The sequence below is a fragment of the Entelurus aequoreus genome, linkage group LG16 (genome assembly GCF_033978785.1).
Source record: "Entelurus aequoreus isolate RoL-2023_Sb linkage group LG16, RoL_Eaeq_v1.1, whole genome shotgun sequence".
In the NCBI taxonomy this organism is placed as follows: domain Eukaryota; kingdom Metazoa; phylum Chordata; class Actinopteri; order Syngnathiformes; family Syngnathidae; genus Entelurus; species Entelurus aequoreus.
Window position 1 is genome coordinate 21,115,020 of NC_084746.1, and position 24,585 is coordinate 21,139,604.

The following is a 24,585-nucleotide window of genomic DNA, read 5'->3' on the forward strand; positions in this document are numbered from 1 at the left end:
TGTTGCAGGCATCAAATTCCAAATGAGCTAATATTTGCAAAAAATAAAGTGTACCAGTTCGAACATTAAGTATCTTGTCTCTAGTCTATTAAATTGAATACAAGTTAAAAAGGATTTGCAAATCATTGTATTCTGTTTTTATTTACGTTTTACACAATGTGCCAACTTCACTGGTTTTGGATTTTGTATTTAAATTGGTGTAATTTAGATTTTTTATGTCACATTAACATTTTTTATAATTTTTATAATGTTCACAAAGTCCGTGAGCAGGTTGTGTTGTGTGTGACAATGTCTATTTAAAATTTGTGTTGGATTAATTATTTTTTTTTGCACCATGACTGGGTAAGGTTGTTTGGGTCATACAACGGGATGCTTCGCACAGGAGCATTTAGAGTTCATCTCGGGGCGTTCAATTGTTCGCGATTGAACGCCCTGAGATGACAACCACCTGGATGAATGAGAACCTTCATAGGTATTTATTTAGAGTACAATGTAATGTCATAGACCTAAATTACTCACGTTGTCCAACAGTTGGTGACATAATATCACATTCAGAATGATCAAAATATTAAAATGGATGCAGCCTCCCTGTGGGTAAGATTGCTTATTATCAAACTCATAACGTCTCAAGTGCCACACTGAAGACGTCAGTGGGCTGTCATTTGCACAACCCTGGTCTACACCAAAAATGTTCATTGATGTTAAATGTTTATTTTTACATTTTATTCATTGTTTATGTATTTCACATTGTTTTATGCATCTAAAAGCATAATTCTCTATTAAATGTGTTTTATGTTCATATTTTTGATGTCTGGGACACGTTAATTGTATTTACATTTTTTATTATGGAAAAATTGCTTCAGTTTTCATACAATTTGGTTTTCTTTTGACTTTTGTAAGTCATTACTGATGAAAGCGAGGTACTAAGGCATGTCGTAGTCGCTGGAAATGTAAATATACTGTATATATAGTGTGCGAGTCACAAAATACACACAATGTATGTACAATATTCATAAAATAATGTTTTTCCATCTTGCAGGTCCTGAAGGTGAAAGCTGACATGATTTATTAGCATGTTTTGAAGAAATAATCAGATTTTTTGTTGCACTTTTACTCCTGACCGAATCCTTCAGTCTCCTCAATAGCAAACATGAGTTTCTCTCGCAGCTGCTCCACACTTCTGTAAGGCGGAAGATCCAAGCGATTAAAGCTTTGAAAGGAAAAACAAGCACAAATCATTTTAGCAACAAAACATAATGATACACACACTTTCACATATTCTACATTAAATATGTTAAAATATAAAGAACTTTACATTAAAATGTAAAGGCATTCAAATCGGAAAAAAAATAATATTCTACATCATATATGTTAGAACCTAAAGAAATATTTTCCATTAAAATCTAAAACAAATCTTAATATGTTAAAATATAGTGAAATCTTCTACATTGAAATTTAAAAACAGATTTTACATTAAAATCTGGAGAATCTTTTACAAAAAGTATTACATTATAATTAAATAATGTACATTGAAATCTAAAGAACTATTCTACATTAAATATGTTGGTTAGTTAGTTGAAGTACATTTCGAACATGTATGCAGTTTCAACATAACGCATCACATATTTTTAATTTCTCCTTACATGCCCGAAAAGCAGTAAGAAAAAGCAACACATTTTAATCCTATCCGCTTTACTCTTCATCACAGTTACTTTCACATATGTTCACATCCTGTTTTCAATTTGTAGCACAATTACATCCATGATTTCTAACAACAACAGTTATCTTCATAAGTAGTGGTCAGTTACGATTCACTTAAAGAGATTAATAATATCTTAGGCCTACTGAAACCCACTACTACCGACCACGCAGTCTGATAGTTTATATATCAATGATGAAATCTTAACATTGCAACACATGCCAAAACGGCCGGGTTAACTTATAAGGGGGAATTTAAATTTCCCGCTGAAAACGTCTATGTATGATGACAGTTAAACGGAAGTATTCGGATACCATTGAATCCAATACAAAAAAGCTCTGTTTTCATCTCAAAATTCCACAGTATTCTGGACATCTGTGTTGGTGAATCCTTTGCAATTTGTTTAATGAACAATGAAGACTGCAAAGAAGAAAGTTGTAGGTGGGATCGTTGAAATTAGCGGCTGGCTGTAGCAACACAACCAGGAGGACTTTGACTTGGATAGCAGACGCGCTATCCGATGCTAGCCGCCGACCGCATGGATGATCGGGTGAAGTCCTTCGTCCTTCCGTCGATCGCTGGAACGCAGGTGAGCACGGGTGTTGATGAGCAGATGAGGGCTGGCTGGCGTAGGTGGAGCGCTAATGTTTTTATCATAGCTCTGTGGGGTCCCGTTGCTAAGTTAGCTTCAATGGCATCGTTAGCAACAGCACTGTTAAGCTTCGCCAAGCTGGAAAGCATTAACCGTGTATTTACAGGTCCATGGTTTAATAGTATTGTTGATTTTCTGTCTATCCTTCCAGTCAGGGGTTTATTTCTTTTGTGTCTATCTGCATTTAAGCACGATGCTATCACGTTAGCTCCGTAGCTAAAGAGCTTCGCCGATGTATTGTCGTGGAGATAAAAGTCACTGTGAATGTCCATTTCGCGTTCTCGACTCTCATTTTCAAGAGGATATAGTATCCGAGGTGGTTTAAAATACAAATCCGTGATCCACAATAGAAAAAGGACAAAGTGTGGAATCCAATGAACCCTTGTACCTAAGTTACGGTCAGAGCCAAAAAAGAAACATCCTGCACTGCACTCTAGTCCTTCACTCTCACGTTCCTCATCCACAAATCTTTCATCCTCGCTCAAATTAATGGGGTAATCGTCGCTTTCTCGGTCCGAATCGCTCTCACTGCATTGTAAACAATGGGGAAATGTGGGGAGCCCTTCAGCCTGTGACGTCACGCTACTTCCGGTACAGGCAAGGATTTTTTTATCAGCAATCAAAAGTTGCGAACTTTATCGTCCATGTTCTCTACTAAATCCTTTCAGCAAAAATATGGCAGTATCGCGAAATGATCAAGTATGACACATAGAATGGATCTGCTATCCCCGTTTAAATAAAAAAAATTCATTTCAGTAGGCCTTTAAATAAGTATCATTGTTCCTCTTTCTTATACTTTGTAAACACTTTCGAGTTTGAACAAACTCTTAAACTGCATCAAGTTAGTACATTGTTTGACTTATTTGCTTAATCCATTCCATAATTTAATTTCACATACTGATATGCTAAAGGTCTTATTTGTTGTACATGGATACAAATGTTTTAAGTTAGATTTTTCTCTAAGGTTACAGTATATTTTTCCTCTTTTATTGAGAAGAATGGTTGGACACTCTTGGGTAACAAGTTACAGTTTGCGTTGTACATAATTTTAGCTGTTTGCAAACGCACCAAATCATTGAATTTCAATATTTTGGATTTAAAAAAATAAGGGTGTGTATGTTCTCTATAGACAACATTATGTATTATTCTGACTGATCTTTTTTGTAACACGGTTAGTTAATGAAGTGTGCTTTTGTAATTATTTCCCCCTATTTCTACAAAATAACTCAGATATGGTAACAGTAGCGAGCAGTAGTGATTATAGGGTGATTTTATTTTTCATTATTCATTATAAAATAATTTCTTGCCACCCTATGTTGTATACTTTTATATGATATTTCCAGTTCATATTATCGTCTATTATTACACACCAGAATTTGATTTATTTTACTCTTTCAATTTCTACTCCATTTATTTGTCTTTGTGTTTGACTTTCTCTTCGACGGTTACCAAACAGCATTACTTCAGTTTTACTGAGATTCAAAGATTGTTTGAAAGATTGTCAAAGATCTGTTATTGTCAAACCGTCTTTTTGATTTGGTAATTAATTTATTAATTTTATTAACTCCTGTGTGTTGTCTCCAGAACAGAACACTGTTGTGTCGTCAAATAATACTAACTGTAAGTCCTTTGTAACTTTACAAATGTCGTTTGTATAAAGATTGAACACTTTGGTCCCAGTAATTGATCCCTCTGTAGCTCTGTTGACATACTTTCACTTATTTTCACATATTGCTTCCTGTTGGTTAAGTAGCTTCTTACCCAGTTCAAGACCAGCCCTCTGATTCCATATCGTTTAAATTTAGCATCCCTCTCCCCCAGCCACTTTGTCCAGCTCCTCACGGAAATCTGGTTAGTGTTTTTATGAAAGAGTTTTATGAAGTTTTTGTTTACCATGTGTGACTTCTTGGAAGCCAAGTTTCTTTCCCCACTTTGTCAATGCAGAACTTCTGAGGACCATTACTTCCTGTAAACAACATCACTCGAATCATTCACCATTTTCTGTACGTCAATACTAACAACAATACTACTACTACTAATAAAGCATGCTATTCCCTGACAATATGCTAGGGGGTGTTGTTGCCGCCTACCAAGAATGTGTGTCAGTTTTAGCAGCACATGCAATCCCCTGCTACCACACACACCTACACAGACATGCTGTACACATGCAATCCTAATTTAACTGGAGAGGATCACATTGTGTTGCAATAAGTATAACAAAATCATTGACTTTTTGCAACAAATGAGTTGCAACTTTACAACTTTACAACATAGTTGCTTTGCATTGTTGACAAATAAGTTGTACCGATAAGTTCAGAGAAGCCTCCGACAGGCAGACGACAAGTTCCTGTAACAAACTGAAGAAGACGGATTCTCTTCTCGTTATCCATTTCCTTCACCACCTAGAGGAACACAATCAATCAATCAATCAATCAATCAAAACACATTGATCACATTGTTCATTAGCTTTGTCACTCAACACACCTGCCAGAACCAGTGGATCTGTTTGGTGTTTTTGGTGTAGTGTCGGTAGATTGTGTTCTTCTGCCAGTCGACCAAATCTATCTCCTGCATCCCACACAGCATCAGCTGATTACACAAAATACTCAATGAATGATATGATCAGACAATAACAAAAATCAGCTAATCAATGCATGCACTCAAGGAAACCTGTTCTTCTTTGAAACTTGCAGGATCTTTGTCTTATTGCATGTACATTTGACTATTTACTTATGTATTATGTATGTACTTATGTAATTGTTGTACATTTGACAAACTCAGCTTGAAACTACTGTAAGTGTGAGAAGAAGCAAGTATATAGGTACCTATGTGCTTATACAAGTACTTATGTAGATACACATGTAGGTAGCCTTTAGCTTTGCTGCCCCCTCTCTGCTCCCGCCCGGAACTGCACTAACCTGTTGAACTTTAAGACGCATGCCCAAAGTCCCTTTATTAATCGAGCTACTAATCTTTGATGTTTTTACTGTGTTTAATGCCTAGTTGTTTTCTGTTTAAAGTGAATGGCTGTTATTTCTGTATGCATTTTTTAAATTCTATTAATTCTACTTTTATTTCATATTGTGAAGTGCCTTAAGTTTTTAGAAAAGCGCTTCTAAATAAAATGTATTATTATTATGTAGGTACTTATGTACTAATGTAGATACTTGCATCCGTACTTATGAATGTACTTACGTATTTATGTAGGTACATATGTATTTATATACTTTTGTAGGTATGTATGTATTTATGTAGGTACTTACATACTTATTGAAGTACCTGTGTAAGAATTTGTATTTTTATTCAGGTACATATGTACTTATGCAGGTATTTATATACTTATGTAAGTAAATGTAGATACATTTGTAGGTACATATGAAGGTACTTAAATACTTACAATGGTACTTATATGCTAACATAGGTACTTATTTGTTTATGTAGGTACTTACGTAGGTACTCGTATGCTTATGTAGATCCTTGTGTATGTACTTTTGTATATACTTGTGTACATACCTATGTACTTGGGTACTTGTGTATGTAATTACTTCCGTAGGTACCTAAGTACTTGTGTAAATTGGTACTTTAACTTAACTTAACTTAAATGTGAGTAATAAGTAGAGAACTAATGTAGCAGCATTTTTATGCGTCACCTCAAGCTCCTTCTCATCAAAGTAGCGCAGCCACTCTAGAGGAACGACCTCGTTAAAGCCGTCCAGGAAAGCTTTGGTTTGTTCCTCCACTCCACGTGTGAACCTCCAGTCTGTCAGCAAGCTGTTAACAGGACAAACAACACATTTTTCACTGCATGTTTTGCTCTCAAAGCTAACTCAGCAGAAGTTGCTTCACCTGATGTACTCCTCCTTGTTTTCCTCATTGACAAGAATGTTCTCTCCATCATCCTTCAGCTGGTGAGTGGACACCTTGCCCAGGAGCTCCATATCCTGTGCAAAATACAGCTCCACCCCACATTCCTCCAAGCTGTTCTCTCTGGACAGAAGAAGGACACACTGATAAATATCCCTGTTGTTGGCCTCTTCAAACTGGCAAACAACAGCAATTATTTGACTAACATCTCTCTGCATTAAAAGTATCATATTTCATCTGAAAGAATAATACAGGAAAAGAAAAAGGAGCTAAACCAAAATGGACAGCTGAAGTGGAGCCAAAAGGCTGACTACGCACAAACACAGGTAAGTACAAAACAGGAATACTAAACAGTGATAGATAATGGAGGACAAGAAACAAACACAGTCCCAAATATTCTTCCTATACGATGCATCCGAAAAGTATTCACAGCGCTTCACTTTTTCTACAATTTGTCATGTTGCAACCTTATTCCAAAGTGGAATACATTTATTTTTGTCCTCGAGAATCGACAAGACAATACCCAATGACAATGTGAAAAAGTTTTGTTGTTGTGGCAAATGTATTAAAACAACAACAAAAAAAACATGTACATAAGTATACACAGACTATGCTCAATACCTTTAGCACCTTTAGCAGCAATTACAGTCTCAAGTCTTTTCGAATGTAATGCCACAAGCTTAGGACACCTATCGTTGTACAGTTTCGCCCATTCCTCGTAGCAGCACCTCTCAAGCTCCATCAAGTTGGATGAGAAGTGTTGGTTTTTACCCAGGATGTCTCTGCATATTGCTGCATTCAGCTCAGAGCTACAACCTTCCTCTGTAGAGAGAGGAGAACCTTCCAGAAGGACAATCATCTCTGTAGCAATCCACCAATCAGGCCTGTATGGCATGGTGGCTAGACGGAAGCAAATTGTTCGTAAAAAGACCATGACAAACACATTTTTCTGGTCTGATGGGACAAAGAGAACTCTTTGGCATGAATGCCAGGCATCATGTTTGGAGGAAACCAGGCACTGCTCAGCACCAGGCAAATACCATCTCTACATGGTGATAGTATCATCATACTGTGGCGATGTTTTTCAGTAGCAGGTACTGGGGGAATAGTCACGATACAGGGGAAAATAAATACAGCAATGTACAGAGACATCCTGGATGAAAACCAACGCTTCTCATCCAACCTGATGGAGCTTCAAAGGTGCTGCAAAGAGGAATGGGGGGAACTGCCCAAAGATTGATGTGCCAAGCTTGTGGCATCTTATTTAAAACTTGAGACTTAAGACTTGAGGCTGTAATTGCTCCCAAAGGTGCATCAACAAAGTATTGAACAAAGGCTTTCAATACATATGTACATGTGATTTTTTTGTTTTTAAAAAATATGCCCAAAAATAAAACTTTTCACATTGTCATTATTGGGTATTGTTGAATTTTGAGGACAAAAATGAATGTATTCCATTTTCGAATCAGGCTGCAAGTTTTACCATATGTGAGTTATTGTGTAGCAATATGGGGAAAACAACTAAAAAGTATGCTTCATTCACTAGCCGTGCTACAAAAAAGATCAGTTATCATAATATATAATGTCAGTTTTTGAGTACCGGTACATTCAATCTTTTTATTTATTTATTTATTGAATCAGATAGATTAGATTAAGATTACCATTTTTGCAAACAGCTAAAATTGTGCACAAAGCAAACTATAACCTGCTACCGAAGAATGTACACAAATTATCCTCAACAAAAGAGGAGAAATATAACCTTAGGGAAAAATTTAACTTTGTATGTCCTACAACACTTTAAACCTTAAGCATATCAGTTTGCGGAATCAAATTATGTAGTGGATTATAAACAATGTACTAATATAATCCAGTTGAAGAAAAATTTATTAGAAACAAAGTACAAGTAAAAAACAAAAAAATGGTAATTTCTTGTATTTTAGTCAAGTCATGTCCAAAATGTAAACATGGTGGGCAATAGGCTGCTAGCAGCTACACAACAGCTGAGCAAACATTAGCACACGAGCTAGGCATATGTAATAAGTGTCATTAATTGAACATTATTAGTCTAAATCAGCACACTATTTAAAATAAACAAAGGTCAAGTAATTACAGTTGCATAATACCTACACATACACAATTTCCAAGGCAGAAAAGTATTAGAACTTATCTAGTAACAAACACACATGCATAATTAAATTTACTCCGTCATGAGCTTAACTTCATGAAATATTGTGACCATGAGTAATGCCAAAAAAAAACAAATACTACTCCACTTCAACTTAAAAACAGCGTAAGTCCAGTCCAGTTAGTAATAAATAGGTTACAGTTTTTCATACTTGCCATTGTTCTCGGTTAGACTAATTTCACATGATCTAACCTTTTCTAACATTCCATGCTACAAAATTAAAACTAAAAATATGTATGAACTCTGCTGGCCTCTTGTTCGATCAATATCTGTATCGTATCAAAGGTGAAAAAGTTGTATCGGGACACCCCTATTTATCCGTTTGTCAAATTGGTCCCAAAGGTTAGTTGATCAGTTTCTCTTTGTCCTGTGTTTTTATTGTGAATATAATCACCATCTAGAATTATTCCATTTTTTTCAAACTGTCAAAAATAGAAGGTATCAGTGATACTGGCCCTGTATTAGTTAGTGTTAGAGCGATGCCCAAATTTGCAATATCGCCTATTTGATGTTCCTCTAAAATGTGTACAGTTCATATTATTTTGTGGAAAATATAGATATAAATCAAGAATACAATACTTACTTTACCCATATGATGGAGTTGTAAAATTCAGGGTCTATGGACTCCAAGTCTTTGAGTGTAGGTTTTTTGTCCAGCATTCGCTTGTAGAACGGAAGTGTGAAGCCTGTGTCGATGAACTTGCCGTGGTAAAGAGCCTGCAGGGAGGATTTGTGTTACTGGATAAAGTTCCTAACTTGATATTGTAATAATAACCATGGATGACTAAAGGACTGAAAAAGGCATGTAACAAGAAGAATGCATTATATAGAACATTTATAATACAAACATCTATAGAGACAGAGAACAAGTACAACACATTACAAACATGTAAAAAAATAATATTACAATCAGTTATTAGATAAGAAGAAAAACAACATGAGAGAAACATGGAGCATCCTAAAGAGTATCATTAAAAACGATGCAAAAAATATTATCCTCACCCCTTTTTAGACGAAAACACAAAAAAATGATAATATGAACAATGTAGTGGAGCACTTTAATAACTACTTCATAAATATTGGACCAAATCTGGAACAAAAGATACCAAATCCCCGGTCAACCGAGGATTCCAGTGACACAATATAGACAGAAATCCTAATCTAATATTTTTCAGCAATGTAACAAAAGAAGAAATAATCAAAATAGTAAACAAATGCAAATCCAAAAATTCAACAGATTTTCATTGAATAAATATGAAAGCAATAAAAAAGTTATCAAAGAAATTGCAGAAAATTGTTGACCTGTTTCTTTACTGCTACAATTTCCTAAAATCATCGAAAATTATTCAACAAAAGACTGAACAAATTCATAAATAAAAGCGGAACACTCGCAGAGAATCAATACGATGATAGAGCGAATATTTCTTCATCGATGGCATTAATAGAATTAACAGAGGTCATTACCAATGCAATGGATAGAAAACAGTGTGCAGCAACAGCATTTATAGATCTAACAAAAGCATTTGACACAAAAAATCACAACATCTTAATAAATACATTAGAACGATATGGCATCAGAGGGCTAGTCTTGAACTGGCTAAAAAGCTACTTAACAACTGGGAAGCAATATGTGAAGCTAGGTGAATACTTGTCGTCTGCACTAAAAATTACGTGCACAGTATTCCAGCGATCAATACTCGGACCAACATTGTTTAATCTTCATATAAACAACATTTGTTAAGTTACAAGGTACCTAAGGTTGGTATTATTTGCAGATGACATGACAGCATTTTGTTCAGGAGAGGACACAAAGAAGCTGATATAAATGATAACATAAGAAATTATTAAATTAAGAAGATGGTTTGACAAAATCAGATTATTTTTATCGGACTAAAATGAAAATAATGCTATTCGGTAACAGTAGAAGAGAAAGTCAAACACAAACACAAATAGACAGAGTAGACATTGAAAGGGTAAAATAATTTTTGGATGTAATTATAGATTATAAAGTCAACTCCAAATCTTATATAAAAATATACAACAAAGTGGCAAGAAACATAAATAAAGCAAAATCACTCCTTATTCTCTACTGCTCACTAGTTTTACTATATCAGTTATTGTGCAGAAATATGGGGACATAACTACAAAAATACCTTACATTCACTAATTACGTTACAAAACAGGTCAATTAAGATTGGATATGGAGAACATACAAACCCTTTATTTCTTAAATCAAGAATATTAAAATTCAATGATTTGGTGAATTTGCAAACAACATAAATAATACACAAAGCAAACTTTAATCTGCTACCCAAGAATGTACAATTCTCCTCAACAAATAAATTAGAAATATAACCTTAAGGGAAAAATGTAATTTAAAACATTTGTTTGTACGTACAACACTTAAGACATTTTGCATATCAGTATGTGGAATTAAAGTATGGAATTAAGTAACGTGAAACAAAGTATCAATATTATCCACTTTAGGAAGCAGTTCAAACTGCAAGTGTTAGCAAAGTACAAGGAAAAATATTTGTAAATGTCTTGAACTTGAGGAAAAAAAAATATTATTTATCTCCTAGTAACCTATAACCTAGTTATGAAGAAAACCCTTGTATTTACACTTCACTGATTTGTAATGTGTGAAATGCTTGAAATGTGTACAAAGCAAGGACACAGACTGAACATATGTGTTAGTAATTAATATGAAATGGAAAAGGGGTAGGAGTAAATAAGCATAGCTTCTTCCTACTTCTTTTTGGACATGTAAAGAAAAAGTAAAAATATGATGCATCATTTGGAAATTGTAAGTATGTTCAAATAAACCAATCTGAATCTGAATAAAACATCATATCAAAGTCTTCTCATGAGACCTTCATAGAGGACAAATATAATAATAAAAAAAGATGCTGTTCTGTAGCAGAGTTTTTTTTGCTCTCTGTTTATTTTGTGTTTGAATTATTGCCACTCTTTAAAAAGGAGTGTGGACTTCTTCCAGATCTTAGTAAACTACATGTCATGTTAATGCAATTAATTCTAAGATAAAATCTAAGAAACCTTTTTATTCCTTTTTCTTTGACATATTCTTCATTTGTATTTTGTGGTTTCACTCGGAATTTAAACTTTTCAAAAGTCGATAAGCAAATAGTTAAGTTTTACATAACAATTTTTTTTAGCACTATTTAGTTAATAAAGACACATTTATTTAAAAGTAATAGTTAAAAAATCATAATGTATGTGTTATTTACATTTGTAATTCATGTAGTTCATTATTTTACATTCATTTTAGTAATACATTAATTTAAGCAACAAAAAAACGGAGAGCCGTTCGGGAGCCGACGGAGTTGACTTTTGTTAGTGAGCCGAGTCGAAAGAGCCAGTTCTTTGAAAAGAGTGTAACACCCCATCACTACTACTAAGCTGTATTCAGTTGGATACACATGTGAAGATTTTGAACATCTTCAAATACTTTCGACATGTCATGTGTGCACTTTTCTTCTCCTCAATAGGAGGCAGCAAATATTCTGTGGGCAGCAGAAAGGCAGATTTTCTCTGACATGCGGTAGAAAAATGGATGGATGAATGTTTTACTGCTGTGCAAGATGAGGTACAAAGAACGATTGTGATGCTGATTTACACTCAGGTGGTTAGAGTATCCTACAATGTACTCAAGTAGGAGTACTGTTACTTCAGAGTAATATAACAAGTAAAAATAAATAAAAAGTATTCATCCAAATAATTACGAGAGTAAGAATATTTATTCAGTGAAAAAAAAACTACTCAAGTACTGAGTAACTGGTGAGTAACTTCTATTGTATTTGGCAAATTTTGATTGGTACTTGCAGCAGATCGTAGTTGGTGTGTATGTGTGTTTGTCAGAGAGACACAACTACAGTATGTACTACAAAAGATGCACAATTTTGTCATTTGTGACATTCTAACAGGGCTAATGTTAATATGCACAGCTAAAACATAAAAAAAAAAAACATACAACTTATTGCAACATGTTTTTTATAGTTGGAAGTGGAATTCTTGTAGACTGAAATGTGAACATTTCTACTGACATAGATGACAGCGCATGATATAAAGAGTATAGATATATATAAAGAGTTATGACGTCATATCACTTGTGTCTCATGTTTCGCTCTTGTTTTCATGTGTTTTTCACCTTATTATTTGTGGCTCTTTTGTATCTGCACTGCAATCACATAAATTCCCCATTGTTGGATGAATAAAGTCTATCCTATCCTAACCTATTGGTGAAACAGATTTATGTGACAGAAGTCTCTTTAACAAGCCAAATAAATACCTCTTTGCAAGCAGTAATCAATAGATTATAAATAAATATGATATAAAAAAATGTAGCGACAAATTGAAAGTCAATGTAACAAAGTAGAAGTAGCGTTTCTTCTACACAAAAATACTGAAGTAAAAGTAAAAAGTATGTTGCATTAAAACTACTCTGACAAGTAAAATGTATCCCAAGAGTTACTTAAGGGACTAAATGTAGCAAGTTACTACCCACCTCTGTTCACATCACCATGTTATTTTTTATTTTACTTAATAAGCTGCATCACAAATGCCGTGATTTTACTCAAGGACTATGGCATGATTAAGGCTTGAATGTAAAAATGTCATTCAGTAAAGATATGTTCTTGTGATGGTAGGCTCCAGCTAAACCGCAACACTAATGATGATAGGCGGTCGGCATGGAAATCAAAAACCCCACCAGTGTATCAATTCCTTGGAATTGCTTGCCATTTTTTCTAGGGGTTCTCTGAAGGGTTCTTCCGGGTGGGGATGACGTCATTACTTAAAACGGCGGCGGCTGGTCGGAACAAACACTAATATTTTACAAAAATAGATTGCAATAGCGCTATTTGTAATAATTATAGGGCTGCTATTTAATCAAGAGGAAGACATAAGAGCAATATGTTGAAACATTTGAACACACAAAATGCAACAATTATAAAAGAAAAGTTTCATTTTTGAACCACTCCAATCCCATACCAGGCAGCAATAACACTAGCACGTCATCAGGTATTAACTCACTGCCTATCATGTTATTGCGCTATCATTTGTTAAATAAAAACAAATGCCTTCTCATTTAGATGAGCATGACAAGGGAAAGATTCTGATTTGCTGCGAGGCGGGCAGTGCTCACTCCAGTTAATGTCTGCTGCAAGACAACTATCACAAAGCAGCAACTAAGTTTGTGGTCAAAATCTTGCATCGATTTGCTACAGCGACGCTGCTAATTTTTGATAAGTGAATTGTAGTCATAGAAAAGTTGCATGTTTTCCCCCCACCAGATCTTCTATCAGTCATTATATTATACAGGTGAAACTCCAAAAATTTTAATATCGTGTACAGGTCCATTCATATCAGCAATTAACTTCAAATGTGAAACTAATATGTGATATGAAATCATTACATGCAAAGTGAGGTACGTCAAGCCTTTATCATCAACCCCACATTTTCTGAGATTTTTAATTCAAGGTTTTCATAAACTGTGAGCTATAATCATCAAAATTAAAACAAATAAAGGCATGACATACCTCATTTTGCATGTAGTAAGTTTTATATCACGTTACTAAATGTTACATTCTTGTGTAATTTCCACATGATTTATTTTGTTAAATTCTACAGAATATTTGTTACATTTTTTATTTTCAAAAAGGTACCTTTTTTTCTTCTATGCTACATATGTGACCTCAGAACATGACCTTTGTAAGGTCATGCTGCCTCTAAACTAAACAAATTGAGGCTAATCTACCTTTTTTTCTCTTTCCATATAAGAATCGATAAGGGAACCGTTACGAACCCAAATTGCTAAGGAGAATTGAAAGTGGAATCGGAACCGAAAAAATAGTATCAATTCCCATCCCAAATAGGCAGTATAGTTAGTGTGATTTCATATCATAATCTTCGTTCCAGAAACAATCTTCACTGTGATTCATCTTGTAAAAGGGCAACAACATGTCAGAGAAAAGTTTATTTTCTGCCTCCCACTGGTCACTGATTGAATCCCTGAAGGTTGTCAGACACTCCCTCTTGAGCCTCACCGGCCAGGTTGAGTTGACTCCACTGTCCTGGTTCAATCACGAGCGAGACTCCTTTGGCATCGATCAATAATAACTTTTATTTTGTCTTTATTACGTGCATGAATGTATTATGCAGTTTTTGACTTGATTGATAATTTTCAGTCTTAAAATTGATTTCTAAGAAGAACAGCAGAAAGCCATTGGAAGTTTCATTAAGACAATAATAGTAATAATAATACAAAAATGTAAGCACAGAGACAAAGTGAAGTACAAACCATACCTTAGTATGTCAAATTCCAACTCACCATGGCTATAAAGCGTCCGATGAAACGGAAGTACATGAGATGGTCAGGGTTAATTGAGGAAGCTGGGTTGATCTGCAGACAGTAGTTGTTCTTCCCAGCATACTCAAACAGACAGTACATGGGATTCAAAACTTCGTGGGACAGCAGGAAGAACCACTCCCTGAAGAGCAACGGTACACAAGCATTAGGAATTATAGCCTTGACGAGGGGTCAGCAACCCAAAATGATGAAAGAGCCATACTTGACCCAAACAACAAAACACAAATCTGTCTGGAGCCGCAAAAAATCAAAAGCCTCATAATGAAGGCAACACGTGGAAATGTCTATATTGTAGCGGACACTAGGACCCAGGTCTCACACCAATGTCCTCAGGTGGGAGCGTGGCTTAATTGTTTCAGGTGCGCAATACAAAGACGCCTTTAAGTGCTTCCTAAAGAGCATTTTCATGTTGGCTGTCTTTGAATAAAGACTGCAAAAAAACAGCAACTATGTGTTTGTTGCATTTTGTGGCAGACTCACTACCACAGTTTTTGCCGAGCGAACCAGTCTCATGGTTCGACCAGAAGGCCTCTTCAACGAGGGAAGTGTAGTTGACGACGACACCAAATACTTCCTGGTCCATCGCCTCCCTTAGACAGCAAGCAACAAGGTGGGCGATGAAAGTTGTTGTGCGCGCCCCCGACAACAGGGGGAGGGGGGATGATGTCAACACGCCCCTAGCCATGCCCCCACCGCAACATATATCTTGGCAATCGAGGGGAAACCCTGTTTAAGTTAATGTAGTTATTTGGCACTAAAACAAACTATTGAACAATTTATTTTCCATTACTTTTTTTTTGTATAAAACAAAATAAATTCAAGTTTGAGTTTAATAGTATAAGAATTGTTTCACACAAATAAAAAGTGTGGAATGAAAAGTGACAAAATGTGAGCAGTGGTTACCCAACATAGGGCAAGCAAAATTGAGACTCAGGGAGGTCATAATTTAAAACACAACAACATCATCATGATATGATATTTAACTTATACAAGACAAATATACTATAGGACCCAATTATATGTGTTTAAAAAATAAACCTATTTTATGGTTACTTGTTGACATGAATGACATCTTCAACAAAAACAGAGCGATTGGTTTGCAGATTGAGTTCAGACATACAACAACACGTTGAAGTACAACAAATACAGAGAACATGAAGGAATACAACAAAGCAAAATCAAACAGACAGGGACTGAAATAGTGTAAGGATGGAAGAGAGCCAATGGTCCCACCACCAACATCAACAACAGTGAAAGTATTTTCCTGCACCGTAACTTAAAAGGAGGTAGAGAAGGTATGGACTGACGAGCAGACGCAGACACCTCCCAACATCCCGTCCGTGGTTCTACCCTGTGGTAGAACAGCATAATGTCACCTACCATAGGGTAAAACCACTGACGTGACATAGGAGACAAACAACGCAAAACCAAGCAGAAAAAATGTAACATCAGCAACAGAAAAATGAAATGAACACAGATTATTATGGGGAAGTAGAAGAGTAAATATTAGACTTCACAATATCAATATAACACACAACACTCTGAAATTAAACACATTTTATTACAAACCACACCATGAACTCTTACCTGGCTATTCCACCATAGTCCAGTCCCTCCTCCCCTCTCATGATGATGTAGAGTCTGCGGCGAAGATCATACGGCTTCACATTCATGATCTGAAAAAACGGCCCAACAGTAAGAGCAAAGGAATGGAGCAAATGGGTAAAATTGTGTGCCATTTAAATGTGGGATTGTTTGCAAAGTGAGAATGTGTGCGAGAACAGAAATATTCCTGAAATTACAAGTAACTACATGCATGCAGCACAGCAGCTCAGATAAGACCGGGCTTTGATGCAAAGCTGACTGTGGTTTAGTTTATGAAGCAGCGAGGATCTGTGTGACCCCAAAAGGGACAAGCGGTAGAAAATGGATGGAGGGTGACAAAAAGCAAGCTGACTAAATTATGCAGAAAAATTATTGTATCAGTTTGGTAAACTTTGTTTTCATGTTTCGCTGTAATGTTGGTTGCTTATTGATTTTAACTGATCGCTAAATGTGCATGAGGTGGAAACACCTGAATCAAAGAAAAAAATCGATTCACACCAGAAACGCGATTTTAATTTATTTCGATTCTAAATCGATTCACAATTTTCAAGCATTAAGTGTGAATGGTTGTCTGTCTATCTGTGTTGGCCCTGCGAGGAGGTGGCAACTTGTCCAGGGTGTACCCTGCCTTCCGCCTGAGCGCAGCTGGGTTAAGCTCTAGCCCCCTCCCCCCCGCGACCCCGAAAAGGACAAGCGAAAGTGAATGGATAGATGGATGATTAAAATGTTTTTTTAAAGAATCAGTCTTTAAAAATATGTTTTTAAGCCATTTCTGCGCTTACTTGCTGCACGCAAAAGTCAGCAGAAAAGAGGAGCATTTGTAACCTGTAACTGGTTTTGAAAGGGTCTTATAAAAATACACATACCAAATATTAAATTGCGAGAATAAGTCAGAATCAAGAATCGATTCTAAATCAAATTGTGACTGCAAGAATCAGAATCAAATCGAATGGTGAGTTTTTGTAAGATTCAAATCCTTAGTAGATCAACATCTGAATCAAGGAGTAAGGACATCATCTAAGCCCGTCCAAAAAAGAAATACTGGCCCAGACCTCACATACAAAGTTATCTTTAGGTACCGGCATATTCATGTACATTTAGGGTGCATCATCAGGAAAATCTCTGTCAAATTCTACTTTATTCACTACAGTTGTAACACTTAAAGCATGCAAAAAAAACTGTGAGATGTTAAAAAAGTAGTCATGAAGGGAAAAGGTATTATGTTTTTGATGTCCAAATAAGGTGACTGCAGTGAGAAGTGTGGGAGTGATCAAAACCTGCTGAAATGAGTCCTCAAACAGCGTCTGTCTTGAAACTGAGATCTTCACGTGGCTTGGCAAAGCATTGGACTGACAAAACAAAAGCAAACAATACAACATACTGTCAAAGAAACAGTGATATCATTTGAATCCATGTCCAATAAACTGCTCTCCACATCCACTAATGATGGGACAACGTATGCATTTGTTGTTTTCAGAAAAAGCTGAGCACACAATTGATTATTAAACTTTAAAACGTGCATTATACCAGTATCCACAATCTGGCCTACTAAAAGTCCCAAGTTCAAAAATAAATATTATTATAATTTTTTTTAATCTATCCTGTTCAGCCGCTCAAATACAATTTTTGACGTAGGTGCCCATATCTGCTGTACAGGTACAATAGATAAGTGTGGGATACTTATCTTGTTGCCTTAGTTGTATTTGACTTTATTAAGTGTTTGGATATATTTAGTGTTTGGTGTAGCCCGACCAAAGCAGGAGGGAAAAAAGAAGAAAAAAAGTAGACAGAGGTAAATTGTGGAGACAAGATATACATACACATATACATAATATAAATATATACATATATAAATATATATATATATATATATATATATATATATATATATATATATATATATATATAAACATATATATATATATATATATATATATATATACATATATAAATATATATGTATATATACATATATATATATATATATATATATATATATATATATATATATATATATATATATATATTTATATTATGTATATGTGTATGTATATCTTGTCTCCACAATTTACCTCTGTCTACTTTTTTTCTTCTTTTTTTAATATAAATATATACATATATAAATATATATATATATATATATATATATATATATATATATATATATATATATATATATATATATATATATATATATATATATATATATATATATATATATATATATAAACATATATAAATATATATATATATATATATATATACATATATAAATATATATGTATATATACATATATATATATATATATATATATATATATATATATATATATATATATATATATATATATATATATATATATATATATATATATATATATATATATATATATATACATATATATGTATACACATTAGAGATGCGCGGTTTGCGGACACACCCGCGGTGTCCGCGGGTAATCCGCAGGTTGTGGGGATTAATGACGAAAAAAAAAGATTTTAAATAGATTCGGGCGGATGGCAGTTGAACCAATTCGGAAATATATATACATAGTAAATGAATAAAGAGAATCCTATGTGTCCCAGCAACAAGTGCCGCAAGTGAGCGCTCCTTCAGCGCAGCAGGGCGCATTTTAGAGGCCAGGCGCTCTCGCCTGCATGAATCCTGGCACTGTAGATACCATTTTATTCCTGCATAGTGCTAAAAAAAAAAGCAAGTAGACATACGGTTGGATATGTTAAACGAATTAGTCTACGTTACCTAGGCTATACCAAATAAGCCCATGTCTAACCTATATTGAGTTTGGTCAGCTGAATAATTGTGATGGTTACGTGTTGTTTGGGTGCACTACAATGCAAAGGAATTAAGGCAATTGCATTGTTTATTGTGTTTTTTTTTCTATTGGAGATATACTACTGTGTGTTAATTATTTGGCCTCGCTTTCAAGTGAAGCGCATCTCCGATTGGCTACAATGTAAGGCCATTTAGCCTGCTTTGTTTGTCGCGACCGTCTATTTTCATTATAATTCAATTATTATTATTTATTTTATTTATTTTTGTTTAAATAGGGATGACATACATATGTTGTTGTATAATTTAAGTTTGTGCGCGTGATTGACAGCCTAAGGCTTATGAGGCACATTTTTTAAATTTTTTTTTATTTCAACTTAAAAACGTATGAGCCTATGCCTATGCCTACAACATAGGCTATGTGTTCATCTTTATTTTCCTGCCTGTCGTTGACAATGGAGATTGTCTGATATTTTGTCATGGCTGCAGATCAATCAATAAAGGTTCATCTTTGTCGCAAAATTGTTCACTGTTTCACTGGGCACCCCGCCCTCGTCCCTATTTGAGCACTTTAACAAGTTAATATTCATTGAAATGAATTCAGAATTTTTTTTTTACCTAACGAAAATATAGGCCTTGTCTTTCTAAAACATTTTTTTAACTTCTTAAAAGCATCGTTCTGCTTGCTGCAACTGCGCACACAAAGTGTGAGGAACGCACTCCTGGCAACAATAGTCAACACTTTCTTAATGGAAATGACAATAATATTATAATAATGATAAATACCGCCCGGGTGGCGGGCGGTTGTGGTTTTGATAAAATGTTGGTTCGGGTGGATGGCGGGTGGATGACGACTTTCGTGATGCGGTTGCGGATGAAATAATTGCCTATCCGCGCATCTCTAATACACATATACCATTCTCCCTTTTCTGTCTATACACCGTTTCTGCTTTTAAGTACGTGTGCGTTTTTTAAAGACAATCTTGCATTCCTTCATTCTTCCTCTGAATCATCCGTTCGAAATTTGCGCAACTGGTGACGTTTTCCCAAAATGTGATATTAGCCGATATCTCCATATAAGGTAGAGGTTTACCCGAAGAGCTTTGTAGTCAATAGGCTCTCTTTTTTCTATCCTTTTTTTGTGGGGCTGACTGGGACGTACATGCACATGCATCCTTTGCTGTTACCATTTGTAATACGCAGTAGCATATAGTTCTAACCTATATCTGTCAGTAGACTCTATCTGGAAGCGCTAAAAGCTACAACATACAACATGGCTGACAGGGAGAAGACTAAGTCTAAGTCTAAGTCTAAGTGGAGGCGAGTACATAAGACCGCCCACAGAACAGCGCATCCTGAAGAGACGGTCAGAAAGTGGTTTGAAGATGGTCTGTAAAACAATCTATGCAACATTTTGACCAGAGAACCACCATTACAGTTTATGTAGACTACAAGGAAATATATAGACGAAAATCATATTCTGACCCCTTGAATGAGTGAAAATAGATGTACTTTTTTTTGCCTTTACATTTGCTCAAACTATTTTGTTGATATGGTTACATTGTCCTATTTTGTTGTATGTTGATGATATTTTTTGTCTGCCTAAAATCTTTTTCCAGTGTTTAATTCTGATTATATTGGTGACCAACCAATTCAAGACCGAATCATTCAATGATATTGAAAAATTTCCAGGAAGAACGAATGGATGCCAAAGTTTGCAGTATTGTTCTGAGGTGTAAACATTTGAACATATTCTTAGAGTTGTCAACAAATACACCATTTTCATAGTTTGAGAACAAGCATAGATCAATGGTGAACTCTTACATGGCACAGGAAACGGAACTGGTGGTACTTCCACCTAAAGCTGCGATCATAGGCGCCTGGTGAACCGCCCTGCCGTGACCTGCACAAACACAAGAAGAGGAGGAAAGAAAATGTTCAGATTGCAGATGTCATCTGTGATCAACACATTAAAAATCTTTTAAAGGGGTCATATTACGAAAAACCCACTTTTCTTCTGTCTGTTTGCACCTGTTTTTGTGTATTTGGGATCCCGATAATGTGAATTCAAACCATAGCGACGTTGGAGATAAGTGTTTAATGACAATAAAGTGACTGTGTGTACAAATCTACTCTGAAGACAACTGTTTTACAAACCTCCAACAATACACAGAAGCATTTTCCATAAAATCTATCCATCTTCTATACCAGTATCTTCACAAGGGTCCGATGACTTCTGGCGAGAGGCAGGGTACACCTTCATTAGACTGGTCGCCAGCCAATCGCAAGCATTTTTCCCCCAAAAAAACATTTGATAGAGGGGTCAGTGCCTACTACATATGGTAATGGTGGATATAATAAAATCTAATAACAGTAGATTGACAATTTATAATATGTTGGCAATGTAGCATTGATTGTAGCTTCCTGTTGTTTAAGTAAACATGCTACATATAAAGCTAACAGAGGAGTTACTTGTCAACTAGGGCTGCAGCAATCCATTTTTTTAGTAATCTATCAATTACCTTGTTTGACTAAACGAGTAATCGGATAGAACACACTACATAGCATCAATGCATAATTTAGGGAAAATAGTTGATATAAACACAACGTTTTCTGCTTGCCATAACCTTCATTCTTTTTTGTCTTCTAATAAATACACATAGTCAACATTAAAATTGTACTTTTAACGTGTGCATTGATCAAAGAATACATTTTTTTAAAAAGAAAGTATCTGCTGTTTCCCGCCACACAGGTTATGGCACACACACACACCACCTATCATGCCTCATAAGATTTAAATGTCCAGATTTTATGAATTTTTTACACTCAAATGACCAAATTCATCTATTGATTAATCGTTGCAGCCCTACAACAAACACTCACCCCACATCTCCCTCTCCTTAAGAAGTTCTAGAAATTCATCACATGCAGGAAATGACAGCCTCTTCTTGCAAATCAGATCCTCAAAGGGGAGGAGTTGTTGGTAAAATCAGGGACGTGAGAATGTTATACCAGGGCCCCAAGGTTTTGTAAAGTTTAAAGATTTGTTTTCATTCATTTAAATATGCAAGTTATTTAAAAACATCACAGATGCTAATATAAAATAAATATAGCTATAAAAGTTCCATAATAAGTAGTCCAATTACGTTTATTAGGTCTTTTATTATGCAATTTTCTATTCTGTGTTTATTTCTGTATCTGACAGTTTCAGCTACAGCTGTGGCTTTCCTCAGAGGTGAGATGCAAAATTCCCAACAAAAGTGCTGTTCCCCTTTACCAATGTACCTTTAGAAGCAGTTGAATTTAAAACACAATTTTAAACAAAATATATAAGTAGGGGATCCTCAAAATTTGCACAATCATTAAGCAGCACTTTTGGAATTTGCTGATATGTTGTTGCCAATGTTTGAAAATGTTATTTGTGGTTGAAATGCAGTAATAATACATTTTCGGGAAGGCCAGGTGTTGTCAAAAAGGAGACTTTAACCAAGGAAGATAGTTTTCCAGCTCTGGCTTATATTTGGCACTATCGCTAAACATTCACCTTTAGTGTGCACTGTGTAAAATTGGCACAACTCTGCACTGAACCAAAAGTATTCAACCAAATTCAGATTGGGAATCCATGTACCGTTAGACATGTTGTTGCAAAGGGATCGCAAGAAACTGACTGGCAAATGAAAATGAGAAGATTCAAAAGGTGAAGGTACAAAGAAGCCATTGTACTTCAGTGCTGTCGTATGTAGGGATAGGAATCGAAAACTGCTTCTGGTTGAGAACCAGCTCCAAGTTTGTTTGTTATCGATTCTTGGTTATCATTTACCAGTTTTGTTAATAGTTCCCTTATCGATTCTTGTAGGCGTGCGTGATGTCACATGCACGGTGCGAAAACGGCACAAACACTGGGGAGTTATTCACGAGAAAGGATAAGCGCAACTTACAATACTTGCAAAGTGAATATTTCATAAAAAAGAAGAAATACTACCAGAAACAATTGCACACACAGAATGTGTTATCTTTGAATGAATGACGCCTTTTTGAACCCTTCTGAGCCATAAGTGAATCTTCACCAGCAGCAGAGCGGTAACATAGCTTGTTGTCTGCTGTTAATACTACAGGTAACTAATTAACTTACTAACTAGCTAAAAAGCTAACTAATACTGTCTGTCATGTTAGTGCTTCATTGTAAAAGCTGGTGTTATTGACTGTAAACATGAACGTTTCTCATGCATAACATTTGCATAACATGACAAGACAGCGTTTGATTGGCTCAGAGGCTGCACACCTCCTCCCTGTCTGACAATTAGTCAGAAAGATTGTGTATGCTTCCCGAAAAAGAAGATATGCTTATTTTTCTGCAAAATAATAGGTTATGTTCATAAGTGCTAATTGCAGAATTGCACAATGCAAAGTTCCATTGGATTTAACTTGATTGTATTTGTTCCTCGCTGACGTAGTTTTATTTAGCGGATTACGGTGCACCGGATTATAAGGTGCACTGTCGATGAGCGGGTCCATTCATTCATACAAAAGTTGCACCGGGTTATAAGGTATTAAAGAAGTCATATTATGATTTTTTTTTCTACATTTAAATCACTTCCTTGTGGTCTCTATAACATGTCATGGTGGTTCTTTGGTCAAGGTGTTGCATAGATTACGTTTTACAGACCGTCTTCAAGCCGCTTTCTGACTGTCTCTTCACGATGAGCCGTTTTGTGGACAGGTTGTAGTCCATTGCGAACTACTAACATACACAAGTTAGAACTGTACGCTACTTTGTATTAGGAATGGCAACAACTGAGAATGTATGTCCCACAACAAGAAGATAGAGGGAAAAAAAGGAGATTATTGACTTTGGCGTCGGCGTTGAATACAATCGCGGATGCCTGCAAATTTTCGGGACCTTTGCAGATCCCAAATACACAACACCAGAAACGAATGGGTAAGAAAAGTTGGTTTTGCATAATATTGCAAAACAAAACGCCAGATAATACGTCTCCTAATAGGTGCCAATTTGGGGTCCCTATACACACACACACACGATAAAAATACCCGTACGTAGGGATGAGAATCAAAAAACGATTCTCTTAACGATGCTAGTGGATAGGAACGACGTCATGATGCGTCGATTGCAAAATGGCAGCGCCCGGGCGGAACAAACACTCTAAAGTCTGGCTACATTTTACAAGAAAAGATTGCAACAGCGCTACTGTAATAACTGCAAGGTTGCTATTTCATCAAAAGGAGGCCATACCAGCAGTATGCTAAAACATTTTAACAAACAGCAACAAGCAATAACTACAAATGAAAGTCTTGTTTTTGAACCGCGCCGATCTTATTCCAGCAGCAGAAATGCTAGCATGTCATCTGACTACAACAGGTACTAACACAGACTATCATGTTA

At 35.5% G+C, this 24,585-nt stretch overlaps 1 protein-coding gene across 8 annotated transcripts in view; it reads right to left on the minus strand.

Moving 5' to 3' along the window:
* Positions 1-1,049: 1,049 nt before the first annotated feature.
* The window catches only part of wwp2 (WW domain containing E3 ubiquitin protein ligase 2), a 125,434-nt gene continuing 101,898 nt past the window's right edge, over positions 1,050-24,585 (minus strand). For 7 of the 8 annotated variants that reach the window (XM_062022342.1, XM_062022343.1, XM_062022346.1 and 4 more), the window contains 11 exons: positions 21,009-21,087; positions 17,671-17,742; positions 16,376-16,464; positions 14,750-14,909; positions 8,984-9,117; positions 6,198-6,338; positions 6,002-6,122; positions 4,836-4,940; positions 4,657-4,753; positions 4,245-4,317; positions 1,050-1,210 (listed from right to left, as the gene is read on the minus strand). In XM_062022342.1, coding sequence (XP_061878326.1) covers positions 1,111-1,210; positions 4,245-4,317; positions 4,657-4,753; positions 4,836-4,940; positions 6,002-6,122; positions 6,198-6,338; positions 8,984-9,117; positions 14,750-14,909; positions 16,376-16,464; positions 17,671-17,742; positions 21,009-21,087 — 1,171 coding nt within the window. In that variant the 3' untranslated portion in view covers positions 1,050-1,110. The remainder of the gene's footprint in view (positions 1,211-4,244; positions 4,318-4,656; positions 4,754-4,835; positions 4,941-6,001; positions 6,123-6,197; positions 6,339-8,983; positions 9,118-14,749; positions 14,910-16,375; positions 16,465-17,670; positions 17,743-21,008; positions 21,088-24,585) is intronic. The other variant, XM_062022344.1, reaches the window with a different exon arrangement.